This window comes from Pholcus phalangioides, unplaced genomic scaffold, assembly GCF_987345545.1.
Source record: "Pholcus phalangioides strain wild (caught in Gottingen) unplaced genomic scaffold, Ppha-v1.0 ptg000005l_1, whole genome shotgun sequence".
Lineage (NCBI taxonomy): Eukaryota > Metazoa > Arthropoda > Arachnida > Araneae > Pholcidae > Pholcus > Pholcus phalangioides.
The window spans coordinates 5784611-5810408 of record NW_028301598.1 but is presented as its reverse complement, the minus strand read 5'-3'; the positions used below and the strand labels follow the sequence as shown (position 1 = coordinate 5810408).

The window sequence follows — 25798 nt, the reverse complement described above, 5'->3', positions numbered from 1 at the left end:
TTTTTATTCCTTTTTATTAATGTCTCTGTTTTGTGAAATCCAGGTGAAGCCCAGTGATAAGAATCTTCTCAGTGTTTCGGAGCCAATCAAAAGAGATTCCAGTTTGATATACCAAGTTCGTCTGAACGAAGTGGAACATTACCATCCTGATGATTTGAAGTCATTACATATCCATATCTCGTGCACAAAAACAAACCAGGAAGAACGACTACTAGTACACCTGAAGCTGCCAACTTATGCCTTGGAAAGGGGTAATACAAGAAGTAATACATATATCATGTAGTGTTTGTATTCGCTGTATGCTTGCAGTTTCTGGAACTTTGGAAATTTCACTCTTATTTTATAGGATTTTGGTGTTTCTTTACCTTTTTACCTTTTGCAGATTGTTTGAAATAATACCCATCTTCTGAGGCAATGGTTCTTGACCATGGGACCACGTACCTGTGGAGGTTATTAAGAGGTTTTTAGAGGAGGCCGTGAGCTTGTATAGGTGCCAATGCTTCCCATTTACCCAGAAGCCTTCCCGTTCTGTGCCTTAATAAAATCTTCCAGTTTGAACCCAGATTCCTCCAATTTTTCATACCTTTATAGAAAAGTCTCTAAAGAAAATACTCTTTCAGTCATTGCAATTCCAGACGAACCAGTGTTTTCTCATGAAAAATGAGAAATTTGTGTTTCAAGTAGAGGAAATCAGCAATTGTTGTCAAATATGATGCCAAAAGTATGTGATGTCAATTACTGCTAAAATTGCTTAAAAATAATCAATAGTGAGAAATAAAGTGCTACTGCAAATCACATTTAGATTAAAATGAATTCTAGAAAAAAATAATATGAGAATATTAGTTCTATAGTCTGGCTGCAACTAGATTGTCAGCATGGGAAAAGCATGTATTTCTTTGCTCCCTCATAGTCTTGAATTAGAGGTTAAAATGTGAAATTTGCACCTCCTCTGGCTCGGTGCTGGTCACCCCTAATTGCAGCCCTGTCAATGTCTGTTTATAAGTTGTCAAAATAATTTTAATCTTCAATTTCAGTAATGGATAAAAAATTGAAGTAGGCTTCAGTGTGAACATCCGACATTTTAAAATAAATAAATAAAAAAAACAGGGCAGCAAAAATATGCATAAATCCTAGGAAAACAGATCATACAGTCATTCTGTGCAATACCAAAAAATAACCCATTTTCCCCTTTTACTTGTATGATGTTTCCTTTGGTGCAATTTCATCACTTGATAAACTACAGATTCTTCACGTCTGGGAATTGGCAGCTATCAGCTTGGATGAGAAAGTAATTAACTCGTTTTTGTAATAGTATATGCTGAATATTATTCTGTAAAGGTGTCTGTTGTCCTCATCTTGTTGGTGGTGGGAAGGAGGGGGAGTCATTGCCTTCGTCTTATCCGAAAAAAGGGCCCTTAAAACTTAAAAATTTTAATTGCTATCACAATTTTTTCAAAACCCCTGGCTGTGTCTATTAGAACCCCGGTCCAAAGATTGGAACTAGGAATGAATTTTTACATACACATGGAATCTCTTCTGCATATAAAAATTGCCTTCTATTCTTTGGCATTCCTCTCCAGTTTGAACGAGCTGATGGGTAGCTTGTACAAGAGTTTGTTTAATCCTTGCTGAATAATTCAGGTGAGGCTTTTTTTTTTAAAATTTAGAGCTGTGTTTTTTTTCCTCAGGACAGCATTTGTTACCACAATCTGGAAGTTGGCAACTCTTTCTGTATGAGGATTGGAGTCAAGTGATAACATTTGGCCTGGCATTGGTGATCGTTTTCGTACTACTTGTCAGTGAGTACTTTTTTTTAAAATTTTCATTTTGAGGTTTATTTTAGTAATAAGTCGGGAAAATTTTTTTTAAAAAGGATTAAAACTGAAATACATTTGGAAGGTTGAGATTTTGAATTTATATTTCTTTCTCGAGGAGTTTTGGTCGTAGAAATTGGATCATGGAACTGATTTTTGGTCTTGTACCAGACATTTTTGCATAGAATTTGGAATTATCAAAGTGATTCAGTCAACTAACTAAACAATTGAAATGTCTCAATTATTATATCACTGTTCATTTTCATGGCTGCATGAACTTGTTGAACTCTCTCTGTAAATCGGTAAGTTTCTTCAGATCTTTTTTTTTTTCAGTCTTTCAGAAACGAATGAACAAACTATGAGTTTTGGTCACATGATTTCATAGACACTGGAAAAAAGGGGGGGGGGAATAGAGTTGAATTAAATTATCACTTGTCATAATTTGTATAGGTAGGGAAGCCCAAAAATAGGAAGAGGCGGTTAAAAGCTTGAGTTGTCTGTGTCCACTCTTTTCTTGAAGTACCTTAGAGGAAATTTTAACGAGAATCGCGTGCCACAATAAGCATCATATTCAATTCTTAGAGAAAGAGAAGATCACACTGTCATTTTAGAGAATTGTTTGGACATCATAGTAAATCTGATTTTCAACTTGTTATAACAATTTTTTTTTGTTACCTTTACCATTAGTTATTTAACAATCACTTGCAAATTACTCATTGTAGTGACATTCTTGTAATAGTCCGTATTCATTGTATCAGACTGTAACTTAACAAGCAACCCTCCAGAAATGGCAGCAAATTTGGGACCAAGGAACAACATCTAGGAAAGTGCACGAAATAGTCCCTCGAGTCACTACAACACACTAAACTGGAATAGGGAGGTGACTATCTTCATAACAGGACACGGCCCATTCCCTGTATATCTACACGAACGGAAACACTGCCGAACAGACAAATGTGCCTGCGGTATGGTAGGTACTCCTGTTCACTATGCAACAGAGCGCAAATTTACAAAACATCTACACATGTACAAATATTCCGAAAACAAGGGTTCACTCAAATAATCAAAAACAAAAACACAGCAGCAAGGATTACAAGCCTTGTCAGATATATACGCGCCAACGAAAAACAAGAAATCTGTCCACCAGATTTATAAAATGATGTTTTAAATATTACAAAAATAAGTGGGAGAAAAAACAGAAATGGATAAAAACAACAACAAAAATCATATCCACATGACTGCCACTACTAATACATGATATAGCATGTACTAACGGGTCCCGAACAAGAATTTTTATGACATTCCCGTTACAATGATGTAAATGTGATAACCACAAGTGTCCTTCATGCCGCTATTCTAGCTAGGGTGCTAGGCGGGACGACACAAATGGTTTAATAATAACCATTACACATGTAGTTTATATTATACATATATTCATTTTTTTTTAAATATGAATATAACCAGCCAGATCGAGTCAACCAAAACACCAAGACCGAAGCTGATCCTTAGCTAAGGCTCTCTCCAGACAATCCCCCATTTAAACCAAGCCCACATTGCTCACCAAAATAGGTTTAGGGCGAGACAACTCGACCTGGCAGTTATATATATGTGTGTATTTCTCTTTCCTCCATTCAAGTTGTCCATGCATTTCATGTCCACAACACACGTGCGTACTCATATTGTCGTATTCATGTTGCTCACTGAATAAGGTGCTAAGTGAGATGCCACGGGTGCTCCCTAATTGTATATATTCCCCCACACAATACTTCTATTTTGTATATTTTCATTAAATCCACCAGAGCGAGTGAACTCAACCCAATAAAAGTGATGCTGGCTTCTAGTCGCAACTCATCAAACCCATTTGCTCATCAATAAGGTGTTAAGTGAGATGACTCGCTCCGATGGATATATATATTATTTCACAATAAGATTCTCATTTCTTTTTCTTTTTGTATCCTGTGTATATAATATGGCAAGTGTAAGATAATAGATGAGATGGCATGGGGGGGGGGGGCTCAATTGCTTTTAAAACATACCTCCATCCTAATATGTGTACATTCATCTTAACTAAACCCCGAAACTTCTCCAACTCCTAATACCATCTCGTCTGTAATCACCACAAAATTTGTTAATCGCAACAGTACCCAATTGTCCGAGGAAAATATGTTGTAAAAAAGTTTGTATGGTTGTTTTTTTTTGACATTAAATAAAGTGTTCCAGACTCTGCCACGAAGCTGGGCTGGAAGAGATCTCAGCAACGGGATATGTCCAGTGGCAAAGTTCTGGCGTTCATTCATTCATGTATCAGACTGTGACTCCACATCAGGGTTTAAGCTGACGTTCCAGTTAACGTTTCTCATTTTCCTATTTTTAAGTATTATTATCTAGCTTTAGCAATAGTGTTAGTATGCCTCGACCTCGACTAGTGTTGTGTAGAGCTTGCGACGGGAGGTTTCCCTGGTCTAGGGGTATAGTAGCTGATAGTTTCAATTGTAAAGGGTGCTTGTATAGGAAAAGGCTGGAACTCGAGGTCGAAGCTTTACGGGAAAAAGTTAGGGTGCTAGAGGGCCCGGTTATAACGGAGCCTCTGGTCGTCGAGCCACCTGTTGATGAAGAAGCAATCTCCACGAACAACGACATTTTAGAGGGCGAATGGGTGGTCGTGGATGAGGTAGAGGGGGATAGTGATAGGGGTTTAATCATCGGCGATTCTATGGTTAGGGAACTTGGGAACCGAGTGTGTAGGGATTTTCGGGGTTTCGAGCGCTGTTGTCTTCCTGGGGGGAAGATTGGCAACGTTCGAGCCGTTTTTCATCGCCGAAAGCTGCCCTTGCGGGTGATTCTGTGGGTGGGAACAAATCAGGTAGGAGCGAATATTAGTGAGTCTCTGTCAGAATACCGGGATTTACTATTATCCGCTAGGGAGGGGGGTTCAGATGTGGCAGTGATTCCAGTGCTGCCAAGGGGTAGTAGGGGATATAGGAGTAGGATCCACCAATTTAATATAGGCCTGAAGGACATTTGCTCCTCACTTGGGGTCACGTTCTTGGAGCTTCCCGCATTTACCGATAGGTGGCTTCGTTCGGATGGGATCCATCTAAATAAGAGAGGGGTCTGGGAGGTTTACGATAGTCTTAGGTCAGGTTTTTTACTCCCAGACCACGTAGTCGGGAATGCGGGTTAGTTAATGATAATCACAACAGTACTGACTTGAAATTACCCACCTCTGACTTGGATGGCTTCTCGATTGACAACAAACCACCGGGCAAATTAAAATGTGTGTTAATAAATGCCAGGAGCTTGGGTAATAAGAAAGATTTTTTAGAAACTATGATAGTTGTGGAGGGCTTGGATCTTATAGCCATTACAGAATCTTGGGCAAACGATGGGGATGAATCTTTCTTGCACATCTCAGGATACGATACTTTTTTGAGAAATAGATCTGATAGGAAAGGGGGTGGAGTGTTGATATACGTGAAATCCTGTTTGAAGGCTAGAGAGTGTAACGTGCAGAGAAGTGATATTGAAACCATATGGGTTGAACTTGAGAGCAAAAGACGTCATAAACTTATTGTTGGGGTTTGTTACAATCCACCGAATAGGGATCAAAGCTACGTTGCCAAAATGCATGATGAAATTTCCTACATGTGTAAGCGACAGAGGGTTCTCATACTAGGGGATTTCAATTACCCGGGTATTGATTGGGAGAACCTTTCATCTGGAAATCAGTATGAAAGAGACTTTCTTAAGTTGGTGCTCGATAATTGTTTGTATCAGCATGTATCAGAAGCCACAAGGGGTACTGCTATTTTGGATTTAGTTCTTACTAGTTCTGAGGATCTAGTTGAACATGTTTCGGTGGGGGAAGAGTTTTCTTCCAGTGATCATCGTATCGTCAGATTTCACTGTAACTTTTCCTCGGGTAAGGTTGATAACAAAAGACTGGTTCCTTGTTTTCGGAGAACTAACTTTGATGTTTTGAGAGGAAGGTTAGCGGAAGTTTTCAAAGACCGGTTGGAATCAGTAGGGGTGGTAAGTCAATGGGAAGAATTTAGTACGAAGCTGGCCTCTGTTTTGCACGACGTCATACCCTTTGTTCGAAAAAAGCGTGTTTGTACATCACACCCTCTATGGTTCACGGATAGCGTGCGAAACCTTTATCTTGAAAAGAAAAGAGCATTCAGAGAGTATAAAAGTGGACGTGGTGACCTATCATTGTTTACTGATAAAAGAAGACTGTTAAAGAAAGCGATAAGGGATAGTAAAAAGGAAGTTGAATCTAGGTTGGCAGATAACATTGGCTCTGACCCAAAATCATTTTTTCGATACGTCAATAATGGATGTAAGGGGACAGTTGGTCCCCTCTCGATAGGAGGCTCTAAGGTAGAGAGCAATGTAGGCATGTGTAGTGCTTTCAATGACTTTTTCGCGTCGGTTTTTAATGGAGATAATGATATTCGATATACGGGTGTTGCATGGGGTAATAAAACCCTCAACGATATTCAAGTAGAAGACGTGGAGGTCCTAAATCTTCTAAGAAATGTATGTGCAAGCAAAGCACCAGGACCAGATGATATCTATCCCAGGGTTCTCAGGGAAGGTGCTAATGAATTGTTGGGGCCAGTCGCACAGATATACAGGAGTAGTGTTGCTGAGGGTATCGTCCCGAGAGATTGGAAACTGGCTAACGTTGTTCCGATATTTAAGAAGGGTAGTAGAGAAGTGGTGTCTAATTATCGTCCAGTGAGTTTGACGAGCTCCCTCTCGAAAATTTTGGAAATTATCATCAAAAGGCAGTTTGTGAAGTGGATAGACGAGAATAATGTATTGTCGGATAATCAGCATGGGTTCAGGAAGGGGAAGTCATGTGTAACTAACCTCCTTTGCTTCTATGATTACGTGACTAAGGCTTTGGGTAAGAGCAAAAATGTCGACGTTGTTTACCTTGATTTCCAGAAGGCATTCGATCGGGTACAACATGGCAAACTCTTGAAGCGTTTACACGAGATTGGAATAGGGGGCAACTTGCTGAATTGGATAGAATCGTGGTTAAGAGATAGGTCGCAACGAGTTATGGTGAACGGGGAATTCTCTGGTTGGACAGACGTCACAAGTGGAGTTCCTCAGGGAAATGTCCTTGGCCCCATACTTTTTTCACTTTTTATCGACAAACTCGATCAGGGTATCAATGGAATTACTAGCAAATTCGCAGATGATGTGAAGCTAATGGGGGTAATCGGGAATGAAAGCGATAGGGAGTTGCTCCAGACCAACTTAGACAAGATTGCAGCATGGGCAAATGAATGGAGCGTGACGTTTAGCGTAGATAAGTGCATGGTCGCTCATTTTTGTTCGAACAACCCACGGTTCTCTTACGAGTTGAATGGTGTCACTATCCCAGATGCAACTAGGGTCACCGATTTGGGAATTCTCATTGACGAGCGACTTAAGTTTTCTGAACATTGTTCAGCGGTTGTCAAAAAAGCGAATAGAATGCTTGGTCTCATTTTCAAAAAGGTCTCTTCGCGTTCTCCTAAAGTCATTCTTCCGCTTTTTCGAGGCTTAGTTCGTCCTGGACTGGAGTATGCGGTAAGGTTTTGGAGACCATACCTACAGAGGGACATAGACTTGATTGAAGGGGTGCAGAGAAGAGCTACGCGTGTCCTTATTGGCACACAGGGCTTGAGTTATGAAGAGAGACTTCATTTTTTGAATATGTTTACATTGGATGAACGCAGGTGTCGAGGAGATATGATCGAAGTGTTCAAAATTTTCAATGGGATGGATAGGATAGACCATGAACTTTTAGTACACCGCCAATCGACTGCTTTTACAAGGGGACACCAGTATCGATTGGTGAGGGGCTATGGTCTCGCAGGGAATATTGTTGTTAATAAATGGAATAGCTTACCCCCGGAGATAGTAAATTGTAATACACTGAGCACGTTTAAAAAGAAATACGATAAACATGTTGTGGTAAATCGAGAAGCTATCCATTCTTAGAATAAGACAACCATAAGTATTCTTTATGGGCATTGTATAATATTTTATCATGTGTATATATTGTTTATAATTTGTGTTAATTGCATTTTTAATGGGGTTGCTGTATTTTTGAAACATATGACATCCATATTTTTATGGGCATCTTTTTATCAGCCACCTCGTTGGGCATTTTGCCTGTTGTGGCGTTGTATTTGTATTTGTATAAGCTACGGTCGCATTTTTTGCAAAATGTGAAAGAAAATCGTAGAATACGAAGGAAGTAGTAGCCACTTTCGCAAAAATGCATACAGGAGGTACGAAACAAGTAGACATCCAACCATCAATTATTACATTAGCATTGTAGCATTTTGCTAAAACTTTTTCCCCGATTTTCGCTTTTTTGCAAAAAGAATTTTTTATCCATCTTAAACCCTGCTCCACATTCCCGAAAAAAGTGTCAATCCACACAACACAATAAGTACAGTAAAAGTCTGTTGTAACGAAAGGACAGTTCACAATCACAGGGAAGATTGTTGTTAATGGACTTCTCATTATAAATGAATTTTAGTTTTTTTGATGGTATAATCATAAAAACGAACTAGATGAATTTACCTTTCTTTTTCCTTTTATTTTGAACTACTTTTGCTGAAATATGCATCTAGAATGCATGCAATTTTTATGCATACGGTATATTGATTGTATAACAACATTGAAAAAAAGAAAAAAAATAAAGTTGACAATGAAAGCCCAATTTTTTTTCACGATTTAACTTTTTGTTTCATCCTTTTTTTTTCACATTTGAATGAAGTCTAAAGCTTTGTTCTAATTTCTAAATTTTTCCCTTTCCTTTCCATAGAAAAAAAAAAAAAATCGGAGACTACCTAACCTGTGCAATTTTGGCTTAAAAAAAAAGATCTGGCAGCGAAAAATAACTTGCAGAACTATGCCATAGACAGAGAAAATGATTAAGACCTGTTTGCCCAGTGTCCAGTTTTGGAAGATTCCTGAAATCTTCCAAAACTGAATGAAAGAAATAATTTCAGTATCGATGATATGATTCCAAAATTAATGCAAGATAATTCCAAAATTAATGAGAGAGAATTCTAAAATTAATGAAAGACAACTTTAGCAACTTAAGATAATTCCAAAATTGATAAAGCAATAATTCCAGAATTAATGAAATAATTTTAGAATTAATGAAATAATTTTAGAATTAATGAAATAATTTTAGAATTAATGAAATAATTTTAGAATTAATGAAATAATTTTAGAATTAATGAAATAATTTTAGAATTAATGAAATAATTTTAGAATTAATGAAATAATTTTAGAATTAATGAAATAATTTTAGAATCAATAAAAGAAAGAATTTTAGAATCAATAAAAGAAAGAATTTCAGCATTAACGAAAGAAACAAATCCAGAATTGATGAAATAAATTCAGAATTAATGAAAGAAATAATTTTTCTTTTTCTATCTTTAGAAGAGTTTTTTTTAGGCTTTAAAAGAAAATTAATTGCAATATTTAGAGACTAAACTAGGTTTCAATGGGGAAATTGACAGGCACGAACTGTGTTATTCAATGTGTCATATGTTTTGTATGATATATATGTGTATGTGGCCTCCTTTATTCATTACGGATAATGTGAAATAAAGTAGGTAGAAATATAATCTCCTGAAAGTTTTAATCAAAATTAAATATGCACCTATTCATGTGAAAAATATGCGTTTGCAAAAGAAGTCCTTGAATTTTTAAGTTTTACCTTGAAAAGTGCTTGAATTTTTTTTCGTTGGAAGAGTACGAACCATGTTCCATGAAAGGGGGAAGGATTTTTATAGGCAAATAATAAAGATGTCAGAACTAGAGGTCTACGCACCCTACCTGCCCAACCAACTCACCTATAGATAAAATTTCGTGTTTTTCCACCCCTATATAATTAACAAGAAAATAAGATGCAGCATGTGGTCCTCTTACCTACTGGGAGCTACTGATATGTCCCATTTATAAATACCTATGAATAGAGTGAAAAGATTTAAAAAAAAAATCCCACCCTTTCCAGTCTCCATTTTATGTATGATTCTTAAAGAAAGGAAAAAATATGATTTTCGAGAATTTCCTTTGTTGTTATAGCTAATGTAATCTGATTTTCATTTATAAATAACTCTTTATATGAGCGAATATGTTTTGTATCGCTAACATTAGCTGTTGACAATCACTTGTGGATTACTTGTAAAAACAAGATTCTCGTTATAAGCCATACTCATTATAACAGACTTTTACTGTATATCAGTTTGTGGCCAGAGAATGGCAGCTATCTCACATTTATGACCCCCAGACCAAGAATGTTGTACATCATTATGTGGTTTTGTGAAATGTCTGCCAAAAAATGAAGAAAAATATTTTGAAAGTTTTGATTGTAGTTTTTGTATCTCAGAGATACGCAAGTTTTTAATTTTTGCTGGTTGCCAATGTTACTAGTGCCTGAGGAAGGGTTGGTTTATTTTCAAGTTTATATGGTAATCAAATGAGATTTTTGTTGAATCAATTAAATGGGTACATTTTTTGCAGAGCATCAAAATTCAAAAACAGGATGCTTACTGTTGCGCAGAAAAGTCACAAAGTGTGAAAAAGGTCACCCGAAGTCAAGGAAAAATAAGAAATTCACAGATTATTTTTTATGAATCAGTTTTGTCTGGCAAGTTCTCATACTTAATTTCAACTGCCAAAATCATGTCTCCCATTAATGTTATACATCATGAGATAGCCTGATAGATGCCTGTGACCATGATAACAAGTGTTAAACTATTGAGAAGACACCAACGAATAAGGCAAATACACAAATAATAATAATTATTATTTTTTATTGTGTATTTGCCTTATTCGTTGGTGTCTTCTCAATATTCTTGGGCAAAGTTGATCAACTCTTCTAAGTGTTAAACTGCCAATGATGTCACCAAATATGGAGTGCTAAACTACCAATGTCACCAAATGAGTCAAGGAAAAAGACCAAATTTTCCTTAACTTATGTTGTAGATGCCTGGAAAAACTTATAATTCTTCAATTAAGTGTTTCTATTTCATGGATTCGTGAGACCATGTAAACACTTAAATCTAATGGTGCATTTTTTCTCTTAAACATCAAATTTCTTTATCTATGTGCACTTTAGGAATAATAAGATGTGTGTTTGATTCAGGTAAATACTATGATTAGATTATTGAATCTGTTTACTTCATTTTTCTTTAAATGTTGTGGCAGAATCGAATGGGGGAAGGGAATCCATGCTGTGAATAAAAATTGTGATTTATGATTATGGATCAATACTTTTGTAATGATATTGTTTTTGTTTCCATATTATATAGTACGTAGTTCGTGGAGTTCCAGCAGAGGAGGAACAGTCACTTCTCAGCCAGTTTTCCTTGATAGTCCGAATGCTGGATCATTTGTACACACGCCAAGTAATAATTTTGCTATTGTTGTGATACTTTTTTCGATGTATGTTTTTAATACAGTAAAAATTCTATGTGATGATAATCACTGATAATTATTACTCTCTGGTCACGATGCACTTTTTATTGTGTTAATATATTTGGATAGCTTTTCTATAACACTGTGTTACTCGTATCTCAGAGTAGTGCATGGCTGCCATGCCTCTTGGATTTCTATTGCATCTATGGGATGCCTGAAAATTTCTTATGTCCCGAATTTTGACCATGTTTGTGAGAAATCCTTACTTTTGAGGGAAAAGTATCATTCCTAAAGAATTTACTGGGGAAAAAGAACTGTCACCTTCTTTTTTCAATACCCAGAATAGCATCGCAAGCGTAATTACCATTGCATCAAATAAAAAGAAACAATTTTGGGGGGGGGGGGGGGGAACGCAAATTTTCCAAAACAGCCTTTGTCAATTCTCCTTTTTGACTTCTAAAATTGACTATATGACTTGTATCAGTTTTGACCATATTTCTTGTTGCGAGGGGGGGGGGGGCTAGAAGGTATTAGGACATGTGCTAAGTGAGTTGCATATGAAATTCTTTTATTTCCATCTTCTAGAAATCTCCTTTGAGAGCCACTCTAAAAGCTTCTATCACATATCCCCAGCTGGCGGCATTAGGATTATTAAGGTCCATTATGCTGTGACACTAAAAGGAGCCAATTAAATTATGTCAATACAAAACTGTCCAATCCGATGAAGTACAAGACCAATGTTATGGCTACTATGGCTCAGATTTTTACGTTCTAAAAAAACATCATTAAAATATGAAAATGCAAACTCTCATTATTTCATCTTTTTTCAGTTATTGCTTCTTTTACATAATTAAATTAAAACTATCTCACAAAATTGTCTGATAAAAAATAACGCAAGATTTCTTATATAGTACACTGCTCAAAACAATTAGGGGAGCAAGCAAAAAAGTGAAGAAAACCGTGCGAGACAGCCACGTATTGGCATACAATGGATAGTACACGCCTATCATTGCGCAATACAGAAAAAAGACGTAAAAAAATTTGGAATTAAGCTTTAATTCTTTGAAAATATGGAAAAAACATGAAAAGATGATTTAGGGCAACAATTTGGTTGCATGTAAACGATAAAAAAAAGCACTGTTTAGACTTGATGCATGAGTTTTAATAGGGCGTGTGGTCTCCTTGAACAGCTAAGACTGCTGCACACCTGTTTGCCATGGATGCGATGAGGTTATCGATCAGACTTTGGGGAATACTGTTCCACTCCTCAAGAAGTGCAATCTGCAAGTCTCGGACAGTAACAGGCGGCCTTGGTCGTGCAGCAATGCGTCGTCCGAGCATGTCCCAAACATGCTCGATTGGATTCAGGTCAGCAGAGCACACTGGCCATTCCATACGCTGTATTGTTTCAGCTTCAAGCATGTTCTCCACCAGACGAGCTCTATGCGGTCGGTCATTATCATCCTGGAAAACAAAGGAATCTCCAATGGCTCCAGCGTAAGGGATGACATGAGGTCGCAGTATCTCGTCTGCATACCTTCGGGCCGTCAAAGTGCCATTCCGGATGATATGCAGGTCCGTACGTACGCCTATGCTGATTCCACCCCATACCATCCAACCAGCTCGTCTGTATTGTGACCTTTCACGAACGAATGCGGGGTTATTTCGAGTGCCCCTGTCCCTCCATACCAGAACACGTCGGGTGTCACACTCCAGACTGAATCGGGACTCGTCTGTAAACATCACTTGGCTCCCATCATGTTGCTCCCAATCTCGATGTTCAGCAGCCCATCTTCTTCGGGCCGCACGGTGGCGTGGGGTCAACGGAATGCAGACCATTAGCCTACGTGCATAGAGCCCTCCCTCATGAAGCCGATTATGTACTGTTTGGCTGGACAACCTTCGTCCTGTTGCCAAGAGCAACCGTCTTTGCAGCTGCGTAGCATTCTCTGTTCTGTTTCGACGGGCTGTTAACCGTACATACCGGTCATCAGTTGCTGTAGTGGCCCTGGTCGACGTCTAACATTTCCTGTTTCTTGGAATCGATTCCACAGCCTTGCAATAACACTTCTGGCTACTCCAACAGCGTCCGCGACACTACGTTGTGCTTGCCCGGATTCCAGTCTGCCTATAACACGCCATGCCATGGATTCCGGTAAATCACGTTGTTGAGACATCCTCAAGTCACTTTGTCTCAAAAAACAATACTGCGCAATCGAATTTCACAGTTACGGCAGTAAAACAGACGTTTCTGCAACATCCCGATTTCTGCCCTTATCTCCTTTTTCTGGTTTTTGACGTCATGAACTTTGATTTGCATATGAAGTTTTCTTCTTCCGTTTCCTGCTAGGCTTTAAATTATGGATGATTCATTTTATGTTACTTATCGGTATACATCTTTGCGTAATTTTGTTAAAACCATGTGCTCCCCTAATTGTTTTGAGCAGTGTATATTCTAGAATTTCAATGAATTACGAGACATGCAGTATATATATATATAGATTCTTGCTAATTTGCACATATCAAACTAGGATTTGCCGGATTAGTGATAAGTTCATTGATTTAAGTTTTCTTCTCAAATACTTGGAAAAAAAACCTGCCTAATAATGCTGGATTACTGGGTTGACTGGACTAGCGCAAGGTTAGATTGAGAATCTACTGTATTTCATTGCTAAAAGCACTGCTGTTATTCATTTTTTTCTAATTGATACAACGTTGGTTGTATCATCGTGATTGTACACTAATCAGTGCCTCTTACTCAAATATGTAACAAACTCCCAAGTTCTGCTTAATAAAGGTTCGATTGACATAATGTGTATGTAACGAGAGATCTCTTATGCAATTGAAATAAAATAAAGTAAATAATTTAAAAATAGATAACGTAATATATACATTATTTACTCATTAATTACTAAATATATATCAGTTTTAATGATACAGTATTCTTTCAAAATGCATACATATTTACTTTAGCATGTATTATACAGTGGATCCTACTTTTTACGTTGTTTCAAAAACCATCATGGGAAACGTAAGTGGGAAAGCATTTTAAACAGAAAATCTCAGTATGAGAATTAGAGAGTAAGGGAACCTCGAAAATTATTCATAATAAGCGGGAAAACGTCCAAGTGGAATTTATTGTACATTCAGGACTACAACTTGGCCCCTAGGGGGAGCAGGCGGGTCTGGTGCCTTGGGCACTAAACCATGGGGGGAGGATGTGAGGTTCAAATTTATCAAAAGAACCCACTTGCTACCAAAGATGCCGTCGTGAAGGAAATAAAGAGACCGCCAAGGTGCCCGATGGAGAGGAAGAAATTGGGGGAGATGCTGGCAGGAGGAGGTAGCATGAGGATGTGCTTTAATGATATGTTTGTCACTTGTTTCATAAATTTCTTAATTCTAACCATAGAGAATCTAGAAAATATGTATATAAAAGTTTAATTATACAGATCACAAAGTGATGAATTTATTTGAGAACCAGAAATTTACTGGGGGGGGGGGGACAGTGGTGGCACAAATTTTACCCTTTATCCTAGCCTTCAACATTACTGTGGGGAGGACAAAATGTGTGCTTGCCTGGCTGAATAAGCATCTAGTTGCGGCCCTAGTACTTTAATGATTTTCATCACTGAATAGAGAATAAAAAATCAACAGTACTGTAAATAAGTAAATTTGAATTTTTTCGGTAGTTAATAAGAGTTTTTTCTGTATGCAGTTCACACCCATTGCTACCGGACTTTAAGTGAACAGTTTTGCTTTGAGATATTAAACATGCCCGAATCATTATCCTGTAACGCAAAATGCTGCAGATCTTTCAAGGTTTTGACAGCATCTGTATAAAAGTTCACCCACACTGTTTTTTTTTCAAAATGATATTAACACTTTTTTTTAACTTTTTCTTAAATATTCAATGAGCCAATATTTGTCATGTCATGTTCATACATTGTCATCTATGTTTATGTAATCCTCAGCACCCGGACCATGACTAGGATTTTTTAAGGCAACACGATTTTACCGCCCTACCACTGTAAAATTTGATAATTTTATTAGTTTCCGGTGGGTGTTTCTGTTCCCACTTAAAATTCTCTACCTGGGCAATTGCCCCCTTTGCCTTCCTTTAGTTCCAGCAATACAATCATGCATTAATATTTTTTTATCTCCTGGTCTATTGGTCATGAAACACTTGTAGTGTTTGTGTGAAATTTTTCATTAGAAAGGTACAATTTTCCTTTCTGTTTTTAGGTTAGACAGGTTCTGTTTAATCCAGGTTTTTTAATGTATATTTTGGCATCTTTTTTCCATTGAAGACAGGTGTTCACTTAATGCTGGTTCAATTAAAGACAGGTTTTACCATGTATATCAACATCGATGAATATCTTCAAAATGCAATCGTCATTCTATAATATAAAAAAAATTGTCAATTTCTGATTTATTTACACAAGATCGAGTAATGCTATATTTGATTATATACAAGCCTGTTTTAACACACATCAAGTGGAAATTGTAATTTTTTTTCCTTCCAAGGTTTTTATTAATATATTTCCAAATACACTCATCCTTTCAGGAACGCTTTTATGTCTCTCAGATGTGAAGCAGGGTGTGTCCAGTCCTTCACTATTCAATCTATTTAAAGAAGTCTTAAATTTCAATCTTGTTATTTGACTAGTTATGTTGTCCAAAGGAGGTTGAAGAAAGGGGTCTGCCTTATGGTCATTCATTGTGCTACTGAGAGGCTTTTCGCAATGTTGGCAGTGTATGTCAGATTTTTTTTTATGCCAGACGCTGATTCACATGAATCTTTATTTTTCTTTTAGGTCGTATGTCGTCTTCCCCCGGGAGTCCTCGTAACCTCAGTTATAGTCCAAATATATCATATGAGGGTAAGAGGCCTGTATCTTCACCCTGGAATGCTGAGAAACAGCTGGTGGTACGTAGGCGCATTTGAACCAACTCTGATCGACCATCGGTTGTATCTTGTTCCAGGATATACTGCCATTTAGAGTGAATTCAAGATTTTGAGGCGCATTTGAACCAACTCTGATCGACCATCGGTTGTATCTTGTTCCAGGATGTACTGCCATTTAGAGTGAATTCAAGATTTTGAGCGAACATTTTCATACTTTTTCTATTTTAATATTCAAAGTTATTCATGGACGAACCAGTTAATTTTTTTTTTGTTTTTTATAACACTGACATGTTTATACACACATTTTTCACCCCCCCCCCATTCATTTAAGATTGTGTTTGTATCACTAGTATCAAGTGTTTTGTTGTGAACATACAGTATGAATGATTCTGTTGTGATTGATGCTAACAACTTTGTGGCAATATGGATGCAAATCATTTGTTTTCACATTACAGTTTCTGTACCATCATTAATCTCCATTGTGTCATGTTTTAGAAGATATCGAAGCCAAATTTAACGGCGATGAGTGGATGTGTAAACATCTACCATTGCAGCTTTTTTTTTTTAATTGTTGATTGAAATTGTTGATGCCATACATATTGATTCGGAAATAAATATAGCTATATAAGCACTATAATGTGCCCAAAATGATTTTTAAACCATATTTAATTAGTGTTGTAAATTATGTTGTTTTGTTTTGATCTACGGAGATAGTCAGAAATCATGGGCAAAAGGTAGAAAAGGTAGAACAGGTCTAAACAAGCAATTTTTGTCATACAAAAGGAATGGTTGAAATTCAAGCTGTGAACTTCTAGACTGCGCTGTTCATCGAATGCATAAAACACTGATTTTGCCATTTATTATCACAGATTGCAGAAGGAATCACTGGTGTCATGAATCACGATAAGGTGGAGATGTATTTCATGTATGGTGCTGTGGACAGGAATGGTTGCTCTGGCATATAGCTGTCAAGTCTCCCAGAAGATCCAAAGTCTCGAATTTGGATCATGGTGGAAAAAAATCTATACTTTTGGGGGGGGGGGGTAATTTACCTGGAAAAAAAGTCTAACCTTTGTGTTTTCTTCAAAATGATATACTATATGTTGATTGTTGTCATTGTGCCAAATCACAAGTACCACACTACAATTTTGGCAAGGAAAAGACAATTTGTCAAACAGCATCAGTTCGACCAATCAATGGAACAATTTTTGATCACGCATCCTGTTCTGTATAAGTCTCTGTAGTGTTTTGTACCCGATGGAATATTTTAAATTGAGAAATGATATAGTAGGACAAGTCTGCTCTGTTCTTTGAACCTGATGATGATACCTATATAGTAAGACCTCAGTTTAACGTAATCACTTTTAACATAAGGTCATTATTTTTTATAAGTCCCTGTCACATTGATTGGTGAATAGGGGATTACTCTTATTATGTTACCCTGCTGAGGAAGGCATTTTTATTTGGTTCCCAAGGTTACATTATAGTAAGTTCTGATCATATGACCTAATGTTGGGTAATAATAAGTGGCAAATCGCTGATGGGTATGACTACATTGTTTCTCCATGGGGGGGGGGGGGAATCCCCCCTTGAATTTTATTTTCATGTAAGAAAAATGCCTACTTTGTTTTAAAAATCCCTTTCATATATATATTTTTTTCCTATTTTCAGTTTTTGTTAAATTTGGACCCATGCGAAAATTCCCTAATTCCAATTCTCCATGGTTGGTAGCTTGTTCTAGAAGCAAAAAGACTATCAGGAGTGTATTTCCAAACAAGATATCTGCCAGATTGAAAACTTATGAGCAATTGCACTAGTGCCTGTGTAGTCCTCGAAACTCCTGAGATGCTATGCATTATTCATCTCTTTGACAGAGTAGCCTTATTCATCTCTTTGACAGAGTAGCCTTATTCATCTCTTTGACAGAGTAGCCAATTTCTATTGCTCAAAGGTTTTTCGATCTGACAAGCATCATGTTGAGAAAATATCCCAGTGCATACAGTCTTTGGGCTTTCAGAGCATTTCCGTCCCCAACACACCATTCATGAAATGCATTTCCACCTTCTCCTGATTTATGAAACCACCCATCTGCAATCCACTGGAAAATCCAATAGAAATTACTAAATTACTGCTATCCAATAGAAATTGCAGTAAGTGGTGAAACCAATGCTTTATCAACAGTGCTGTCTTTATCAACAGACACAAGTACATTTAAATTTCAATATATGTGGGTAATGCTCACTCTCATTGCAGTTAAAAATGCCTTTTGGCGCCAGTAGTCTTTAAGCTAGGCAAATGACATTTCCATCGGTTCCATGCACATTCTATGATCACTTTCACTGCTAGAGATTAAAGTTGATAACCCATGCCTTTTTTAAAATTTTTCAATCTGTTTCTATGATGCGGAAAAGTTTAGAAATGAGTTGCATGAATGAAAAAGTCAAATAAAAAGAAATTACATTATTTTCCTATATCTATGGCCGGAAACTTAGAAAACCATCTTGTGACTGAAACATATGAAAGAAAAGGTGTGTGAGTGAGAGATTACTGTAGTTTCTTCCTCCACTGTAGCAGTTCACCGCTTGTGTTAGGACCATGTATTGTATGACAACAATTACTTGTTCCGATGTGTTCTATCGCTCCCTAAAATTTCGAACGCGAGTTCTGAATTGCTCTGTATACTTCTAGAAAGTGATTTTCCTCTATGAATTATAGCATTGTGAGACATGGAATTGATCTAGTTCACTCTGAAACCAACGAAGTTCAGATAAGAACTATCATTGACTTTTCCGAATTTTTTGATATTGGTTTAGATGTGTAATATATTTGAGATCTCAGAGGTAATTTTTTTCCCCCTTTCTCATTCATTTCTTTCATGTATCGGAAACCAATTAGAAGTCATTGATATAATATATGTATATTTTATGTGTTATTCTATGTGTTGCATTTCCCCCATTTTTCATGTGTAAGAAGACAGATCATACACAACTGTGATATTGAGGTTTCTTGTCTTGTATTTTAATAAATAATTGTATTGTTTGTGTGTGAAGTTATATTGTTTACTGGATGTTTTGTACCAATACGTAGTTTTATTTTTTTGCTGACTTTTAGTCATCCCTTTTGCTAGACATGAAGCGGGCATACGTCTGGTCTTTCAAATATCCCTTTTGCTACACACCTCATGCACAACTAATGTATCCATAATAAGAGCTAATACTGTAATAAATAGCCCTTAATGGCGACAGGCTGAATTTATGGTATAGCTGCCTTCTTCCTTTCTAGCATAGTATTCTTGATCAGTCATCAAATTTGCTGCTCTCGGCTATGGCCCCCCACCCCTGTAAAAACACTTCTGTCTCTCTCACATAGCTCTGCAAGTCACATGTTTGCACACTTTCTTGATCACTCTTTTGGTAATTCCCTTGCACACTTCCACAATATCTAGTCCACTTTTTTTGTCACTCATGCTTGCAACCTCTTTAGGTTTCTCACTGACCTGATCTCTAGGCAGGTGCAGATTTATCATCTGTGGGCTTGACAAATTTTACCGCTGTCCACCCATTCTTCTCACTTTCTTGACCACTCATTCCTCAAATTTGCTGCCATGTGAATACGCGTCTGAATGGATGGGGTGTAGACCAGAGTTGTGCTTGTTTAACTAGGAGGATTTGTTGCAATACTTGGGTCTCTACTATTATTAGACTGCTCATGCAGTACACAAACATTCCTCTTTGAAATTTGTTATATACTTCATTAATACTGGAAATATTTTTTTTAATAGTTCTGGAAATACAGTACACTCTCATTGATCTGTTACATATCAGACCAGAGTGTGGCAGATTACCGAAATCACCAAATTATTGGAAGTCAAATTAAAGTGCCCATTTAAATTATGTAAACTTCTTCGAAAAGACATGCAGTGACATATTTTTCTTTTTGCTATTGGAAGAAAACCCGCCTAAAAATGCTGGATTATTGTCTACTGTATTTCTTTCAATAATTCTGGAAATATTTGTCATTAGTATTTCACAATTCAGGAAAATACAAATCTTTCTTCACCAATTCTGAAATTATATCTTTTAATTATTATGAAATGATTTCTCTCATTAATTCTGGTATTCGTTCTGAAAGCAAATTTGAAATTATTTGTGAAATGTATTTTTTCGTTTAGGAATTTTTCCCTTGTTAAATTCTGTAATTATGTAAGCATTTTTGTCTGTGAGCCGTTTCTAGGGCCATACATTGAAAATTGAAAACCCTAGAAGTGAGTCTATCTCAGTTGTAAGAAGATCATCTGTCAGTGTTATCGAAAAAAATGATTTTAAAGTCATTTTAATCTTCAAAATTTTAAGCAATAAATTTCTGAAAAGAGGGGTTTTCTTGTGTGTAGAACTGGGAAATAACTCTATGAAAAAAATTACCTAAAATTTGGAGTATTTTCATTTCTTAATTGCATTTGGAGGAGTAAAATTGAATTTTGATGCCTGAATCATGCATCTAGTTGCAAGGCCTACTTATCCTACTTTTTGATGGAATATATGTCCTACTTTCTTTCGAAATCGTATCAACAAAATTTGTAATTTATTTCAATTGAGGAGGGAATGATCGATATATTGCCAAATAATATGAATGTAATAGATTGCGATTAATGATTCTGCCAAAGCAGAAATTTTATTGTTTTTAATGTTATTTTAGGGGTGTATGTGGACCATTTTTGGTTTCTCAATTTTTTTTTTTTTTGAGGGTTCAACAAGTAAAATAGTCATTAAAAACTTTATGGATGGATGGAAAAAATAATTTTATATTCATTACTTCATGGTCTTGGACAGTAAATAACATTCGTCATGTTGAAAATTAAGGTCCACATTTTGTGTATAAGTGAAACAGCAGTTTGCATCACAAAGCAGTAGGATACATAGGCCTATTCTAGGTCTTGTGATTTGGATACCCTATAGCAGTCAATTGTCTTCTGTATTTTTAAGGCTTGAAGAGGCATAAACAATATTTACAATGTGTGCTCGGCAAAGAGCTGGAAGTGAAAGTGCTTCATTTGTCAAAAACGGTTGCAGTGGCATTGAACAGTAAAATGTAAACAAATCCCTTTACAAAAGGGATGGACAATGCAATAAAACGATCCGGTTCACCTTGACTTATTCACATTGGACTGTGCTTTTGTAATTGGTTTCGAAAAGAGCGTGTGTCTTAAAAAATGTGATTTTGGAAATTATATTTAAAAAATATGGCATTATTCTGGCGAAGTTGGCCGCCTCCTTCACTCATTATCAACAAAGCATTACAGTTCGAATTCAGCGTGCTGGACCACATAGTTATGTTCAGTTAATTAAGTAATTGATTTATCATTAGATAACACGAGCCTTGGGATCAAACAATCTTATCTGGATATGATAAATTCTCGGTTTATGACGAAAGACTAATAAATTATAGTTTGGAAGAACAATGAGTTGCCTGATTTTATTCTCCGCTTATATACGGGGATGCATTATGTCCCATTCCACGGGACCGCCGGGATCAGAAAGGTGCCCGTTATGGGAGGTTTCACTGTAATATTTTTCTGGGGGTAGATGAGGGACTCCTAATGATTCATGGGAATACGATGCAACTCGTCCCCTTCCTATGTTTTTTTTCTCTGCCGACTCTCCTCTGATCAATTGTAATAATGAAAGCTCAGCTTATACGGGGTGATTATAAAAAAAACTATCCCGACATATGGGCCCCTAACTATCATACCATTCACAGAAACTGAATGAAATTTTGGCATAAGGTATTTTGAGGTATGCGCTCAAGAATGATATGGAAAACAAGTGTGTCACTCTAACAGTTACGGTTACAGTGAGAAAATTTGGAAAATATCAAATGGCAACACCAAGTTTTTTTGTATTGGAATGCGATCTCCATACTGAAAAACACTAAATAGCGTTGGAATGGCACCTGTAGCACGAAAATCCCCGGAGCTAGGCAAGGAAAAAGTAAAAAGGCCGTGCACCAGAGCATTAATGTTCGTTTCATTCGTCACACCGTTTCTTCGGCTGAGATCTCAGCCTGATTAGTCCTCCACAAGGTGATGTGGAAAACACAATAAAATGCTTTATTTTATGCTGCTTCTCTGTCCTTATTGGTTGTCCTCACTTTTAGCCTATCTACCGCCGGTGATTTTCATGCTACAGTTACCGTTCGAACGCTATTTAGGGGATGGAGATCACATTCCAATACAAAAAACTTGGTGTTGATATTTTTCTCACTGTAACCGTAGCTGTTAGAGTGACACTGTTGTTTTCCATATCATTCTTGAGCGCATACATCAAAATACCTTATGCCAAAATTTCATTCAGTTTCTGTGAATGGTATGATAGTTAGGGGCCCCATATGTCGGGATAGTTTTTTTTATAATCACCCTGTATTTTGTAATAATGTGAATGGTAGTTTTGGATTTTATTTTAAATGTTTTTTTTTTCCGATGTCGATAAATTGCAAGTGTCTTTCTCCACGTAGTAGTTTGCAGATATGAATCACCTTTAAAAATTTGAGGTATATCCGCACGCACTTGCAAATCATTGCAACTTTTAGGAACATGCATAATAATCCGAGGCGATGTGAAAATTGAGATCGTGAGAGAACCCCCGAATAATAAATTTCATATTCAGTCTCATTTCGAACGAAAGATTCAAATAAATGCGCGCCCTTTTCCTCCCTGCAAACGACCCGTGAATTTAAATGCGGATTTCACTCGTCACATATTCTGCTTAACACTTACCCTATTTCTAATGCATGTTGGAACTTGGACAAAAAAAAAACAAGATTTCGCCCATTTTTTCGACTGTAGTTAATATTTTAGTTCGAAAACAAACAGAATTCGAAGAATCGAATAACATTTTACATGCAAATTCCTTCGGATGCGTGCCCTGAATGCGTTCCAATGAATTTCGAACGGAAACTAACTATTGTAAAGAAAGCTGTGAAATATGAATGCTAATGGCGATATAATGCGTGAAAGTGAGTTTATACCATTGGTTTCCAACTGGTGTTCCGCGGAACATTGGGGGTTCCTTGACAGGTTACGCCACGGAACCCGGAGAGCTTTCAAAGAGAACTTTCTTCTCACTAATACTCAAAACTGTTCTTAATTTTGAATTTTTGAAACGAGATGGTGTTTTTTAAAAAATAATCAGCAGATTGAAAGAGTAGCATAAATGAGGGGGAAGAAAGTTGTCCACGAGGTTATGCTGTTCTTTTCTAACTTTCCTCCAGTTTTTGAATTCAAATATCTCTGCGAATATTACACTTATTAGAAACGTGTATTTTTTTGCTGGCCTCAGACCTCGCGAAGCTCGTGCCATCACTGAAGATCATCTCACCTATAGCCATTGGATATAGCAGGCCGACGCATGCGCCATATTTACCTTTTTTTTGTATATCCAATAACTATAGATGAGGCGACCTTCAGTGACGTCACGAGCTTGGCGCGGAAACCACTTGCTATAGATGGTGTTGGACAGGGTGCTCGTATCAATTTTTTTTTTATTCTGATAACTACAACCCCTTGCAACATGAATGACGTCTCTGAGTATTACATGTTATTTTGATACTTTTTCTGATTGGAGGTATGGCTCTAGAATAAAAGGGTTAGACAGTAAAATGCGGGAAGGGGAATTAAGTAATCGCTCTGTACAGTGCCATCTTAACGCATGGGCTCACCCGGGCACGGCTTCAGGAAAACGAGTAGTAGACGAATTTTTAGAGAATTGTCCAGGCATGGCATCTGGAAAATCATTTGGGCCCATGATGCTCTTAAGACGGCCCTGACTCTGTAATATATGAGGAACATTACTGGACTGGAACAACTGCTGCCACCTATCAAATAAAAATAAAACTGTTGTAATTCTTCGATTGATATTGATGACCGGTTTTTTTATTAATGCGCCACATAGAAAAAGTCCATCTAGTATGATACTGATAATTATTTTTTGAGCAATAATAATAGTGGAATTGTCAAATAAAGAGCATCGTGCTAATAATAATTTACCGCACACAAACAACAACTGTTAAAATTTCGAAACAAACTTGACAATTCAACTGATACATTTGCTTAAAAAATATTTGTTAATATCATACTATATAGAGTTTTTCAATGCGACTGACTAATCAAAAACATGTCATCATCAATGCCAATCGAAGAAGCGCAATAGTTGTATTTTTCATTTGATAGATGGCAGCAGTAATTCCATTCCAATGATGTTTTACGTGTAATATAATTTAGTGGGTTTTTGTAAGTGCTGATGATGCCTTTAACTCATCAACCGTCCGTCGTAGAGGTATGATTCCAATTTAAAAAATGCTTAAAAGGCGTTAAAAAATTACCCTGCACCAGTTTTGGGAGTGAAAATACAGTGTGTCACAAAAAAAAGGGAAAAAATGCACCCCAGATCGGTAAGATACTCGCCTTAAGTATCGAAGGATGTTTAGACCTGTCGAGAGTTCGATGCCAGGTTCGTCCTTTCCTGACGTGGGGTACAACAGAAACGGCGACATGACCACAGAAAAATATTACTACAGCAGAGAGTCCTGCATTGAGGGGTTAGTGCACAAACTAGTCCTCGTGTGCAGAAAATGATCGGTGGTGCGACAAAACTGATCAACTAATAAAAAAAAAAAAAAAAAATATCAAAATTTTTATACTTGCCCTCTAATTTCCAATTAGAAAGTTGTTGCCCTGTCTCTCCTGAAGCCAACAGGAAAAATTTTGTTTCTAAGTGTGCAGTATTCACTGTCAAATCAAAAATCGGAGAAAAGTTATGAAAGAACCGGAAAAACTAACGGACACAAAGCTCCTTCCCCACATTTATGCTGTCCTTTTCCAAGTTTTCTCAGATTTTTCAATTCGAATATCTCAGTGAACATTGCACTTTTAGGAACGGATTTTTTTTTGTTCGCCTCGGGAAAAACAGGGCAACAACTTCCTAATTGGAAGTTGCAGCACAGGGGGACCGTATATAATTTTTTATTTTGTTACACACTGTATTACAATCTCAAAACTGGTTCAGGGTAATTTTCGAACGGATTTTGAACATTTTTTAAATTGAAACTATACCTCTACGACGGACGGTTGATGAGATAAAGGCCGCATTAGCATTTACGAGACACACTGCATATACAGCATATCGATGCTTTGGTGCACAAATGTGGTGAGTGCCATTTTTTGCAAAATAATGCTTCTTATGGCGTTTAAAGGGCACGGTCACCCCCTTTCATTTCGGCAGATATATGCTGCTATAAATTTTAAAACATTTTGTGCGCTGCTCTCAGTGTGGAATTTATTAACCACACAAAGAAAATTTCAGACATTTTTTAGTCGCCATGGCAACGTGGCGACTGGGATTTGTCCAGCCCTGTTGTACTGTACATTTATTTTCAATATTTTCCTACAGAAGGCACATTTTTACTGATAAAATTTTAATTTCACCCGTTTATTGGTTATGGACAAAGGTAAAGAAAGCACCATTTTTTGAAGCTGAATAAGTTTGCAAAGTATGGACTTTTAGAGCCTGAGAATGACTGCGAATGCGTTCCTGTAAACAGAGGTTTTCTGGCTGAACTGAGAAAAATCCCCTAT

General features: G+C 36.9%; 1 protein-coding gene across 2 annotated transcripts in view; it reads left to right on the top strand.

The window, feature by feature from the left end:
- LOC149085782 (nuclear pore membrane glycoprotein 210-like) overlaps positions 1 to 19213 on the top strand; it is a 164243-nt gene extending 145030 nt beyond the window's left edge. Inside the window, exons 40-43 of one of the 2 annotated variants that reach the window (XM_089232180.1) lie at positions 44 to 251; positions 1689 to 1799; positions 11156 to 11251; positions 16079 to 19213. In XM_089232180.1, coding sequence (XP_089088306.1) covers positions 44 to 251; positions 1689 to 1799; positions 11156 to 11251; positions 16079 to 16209 — 546 coding nt within the window. In that variant the 3' untranslated portion in view covers positions 16210 to 19213. The remainder of the gene's footprint in view (positions 1 to 43; positions 252 to 1688; positions 1800 to 11155; positions 11252 to 16078) is intronic. The other variant, XM_089232181.1, reaches the window with a different exon arrangement.
- The last annotated feature ends 6585 nt before the right edge of the window (positions 19214 to 25798 follow it).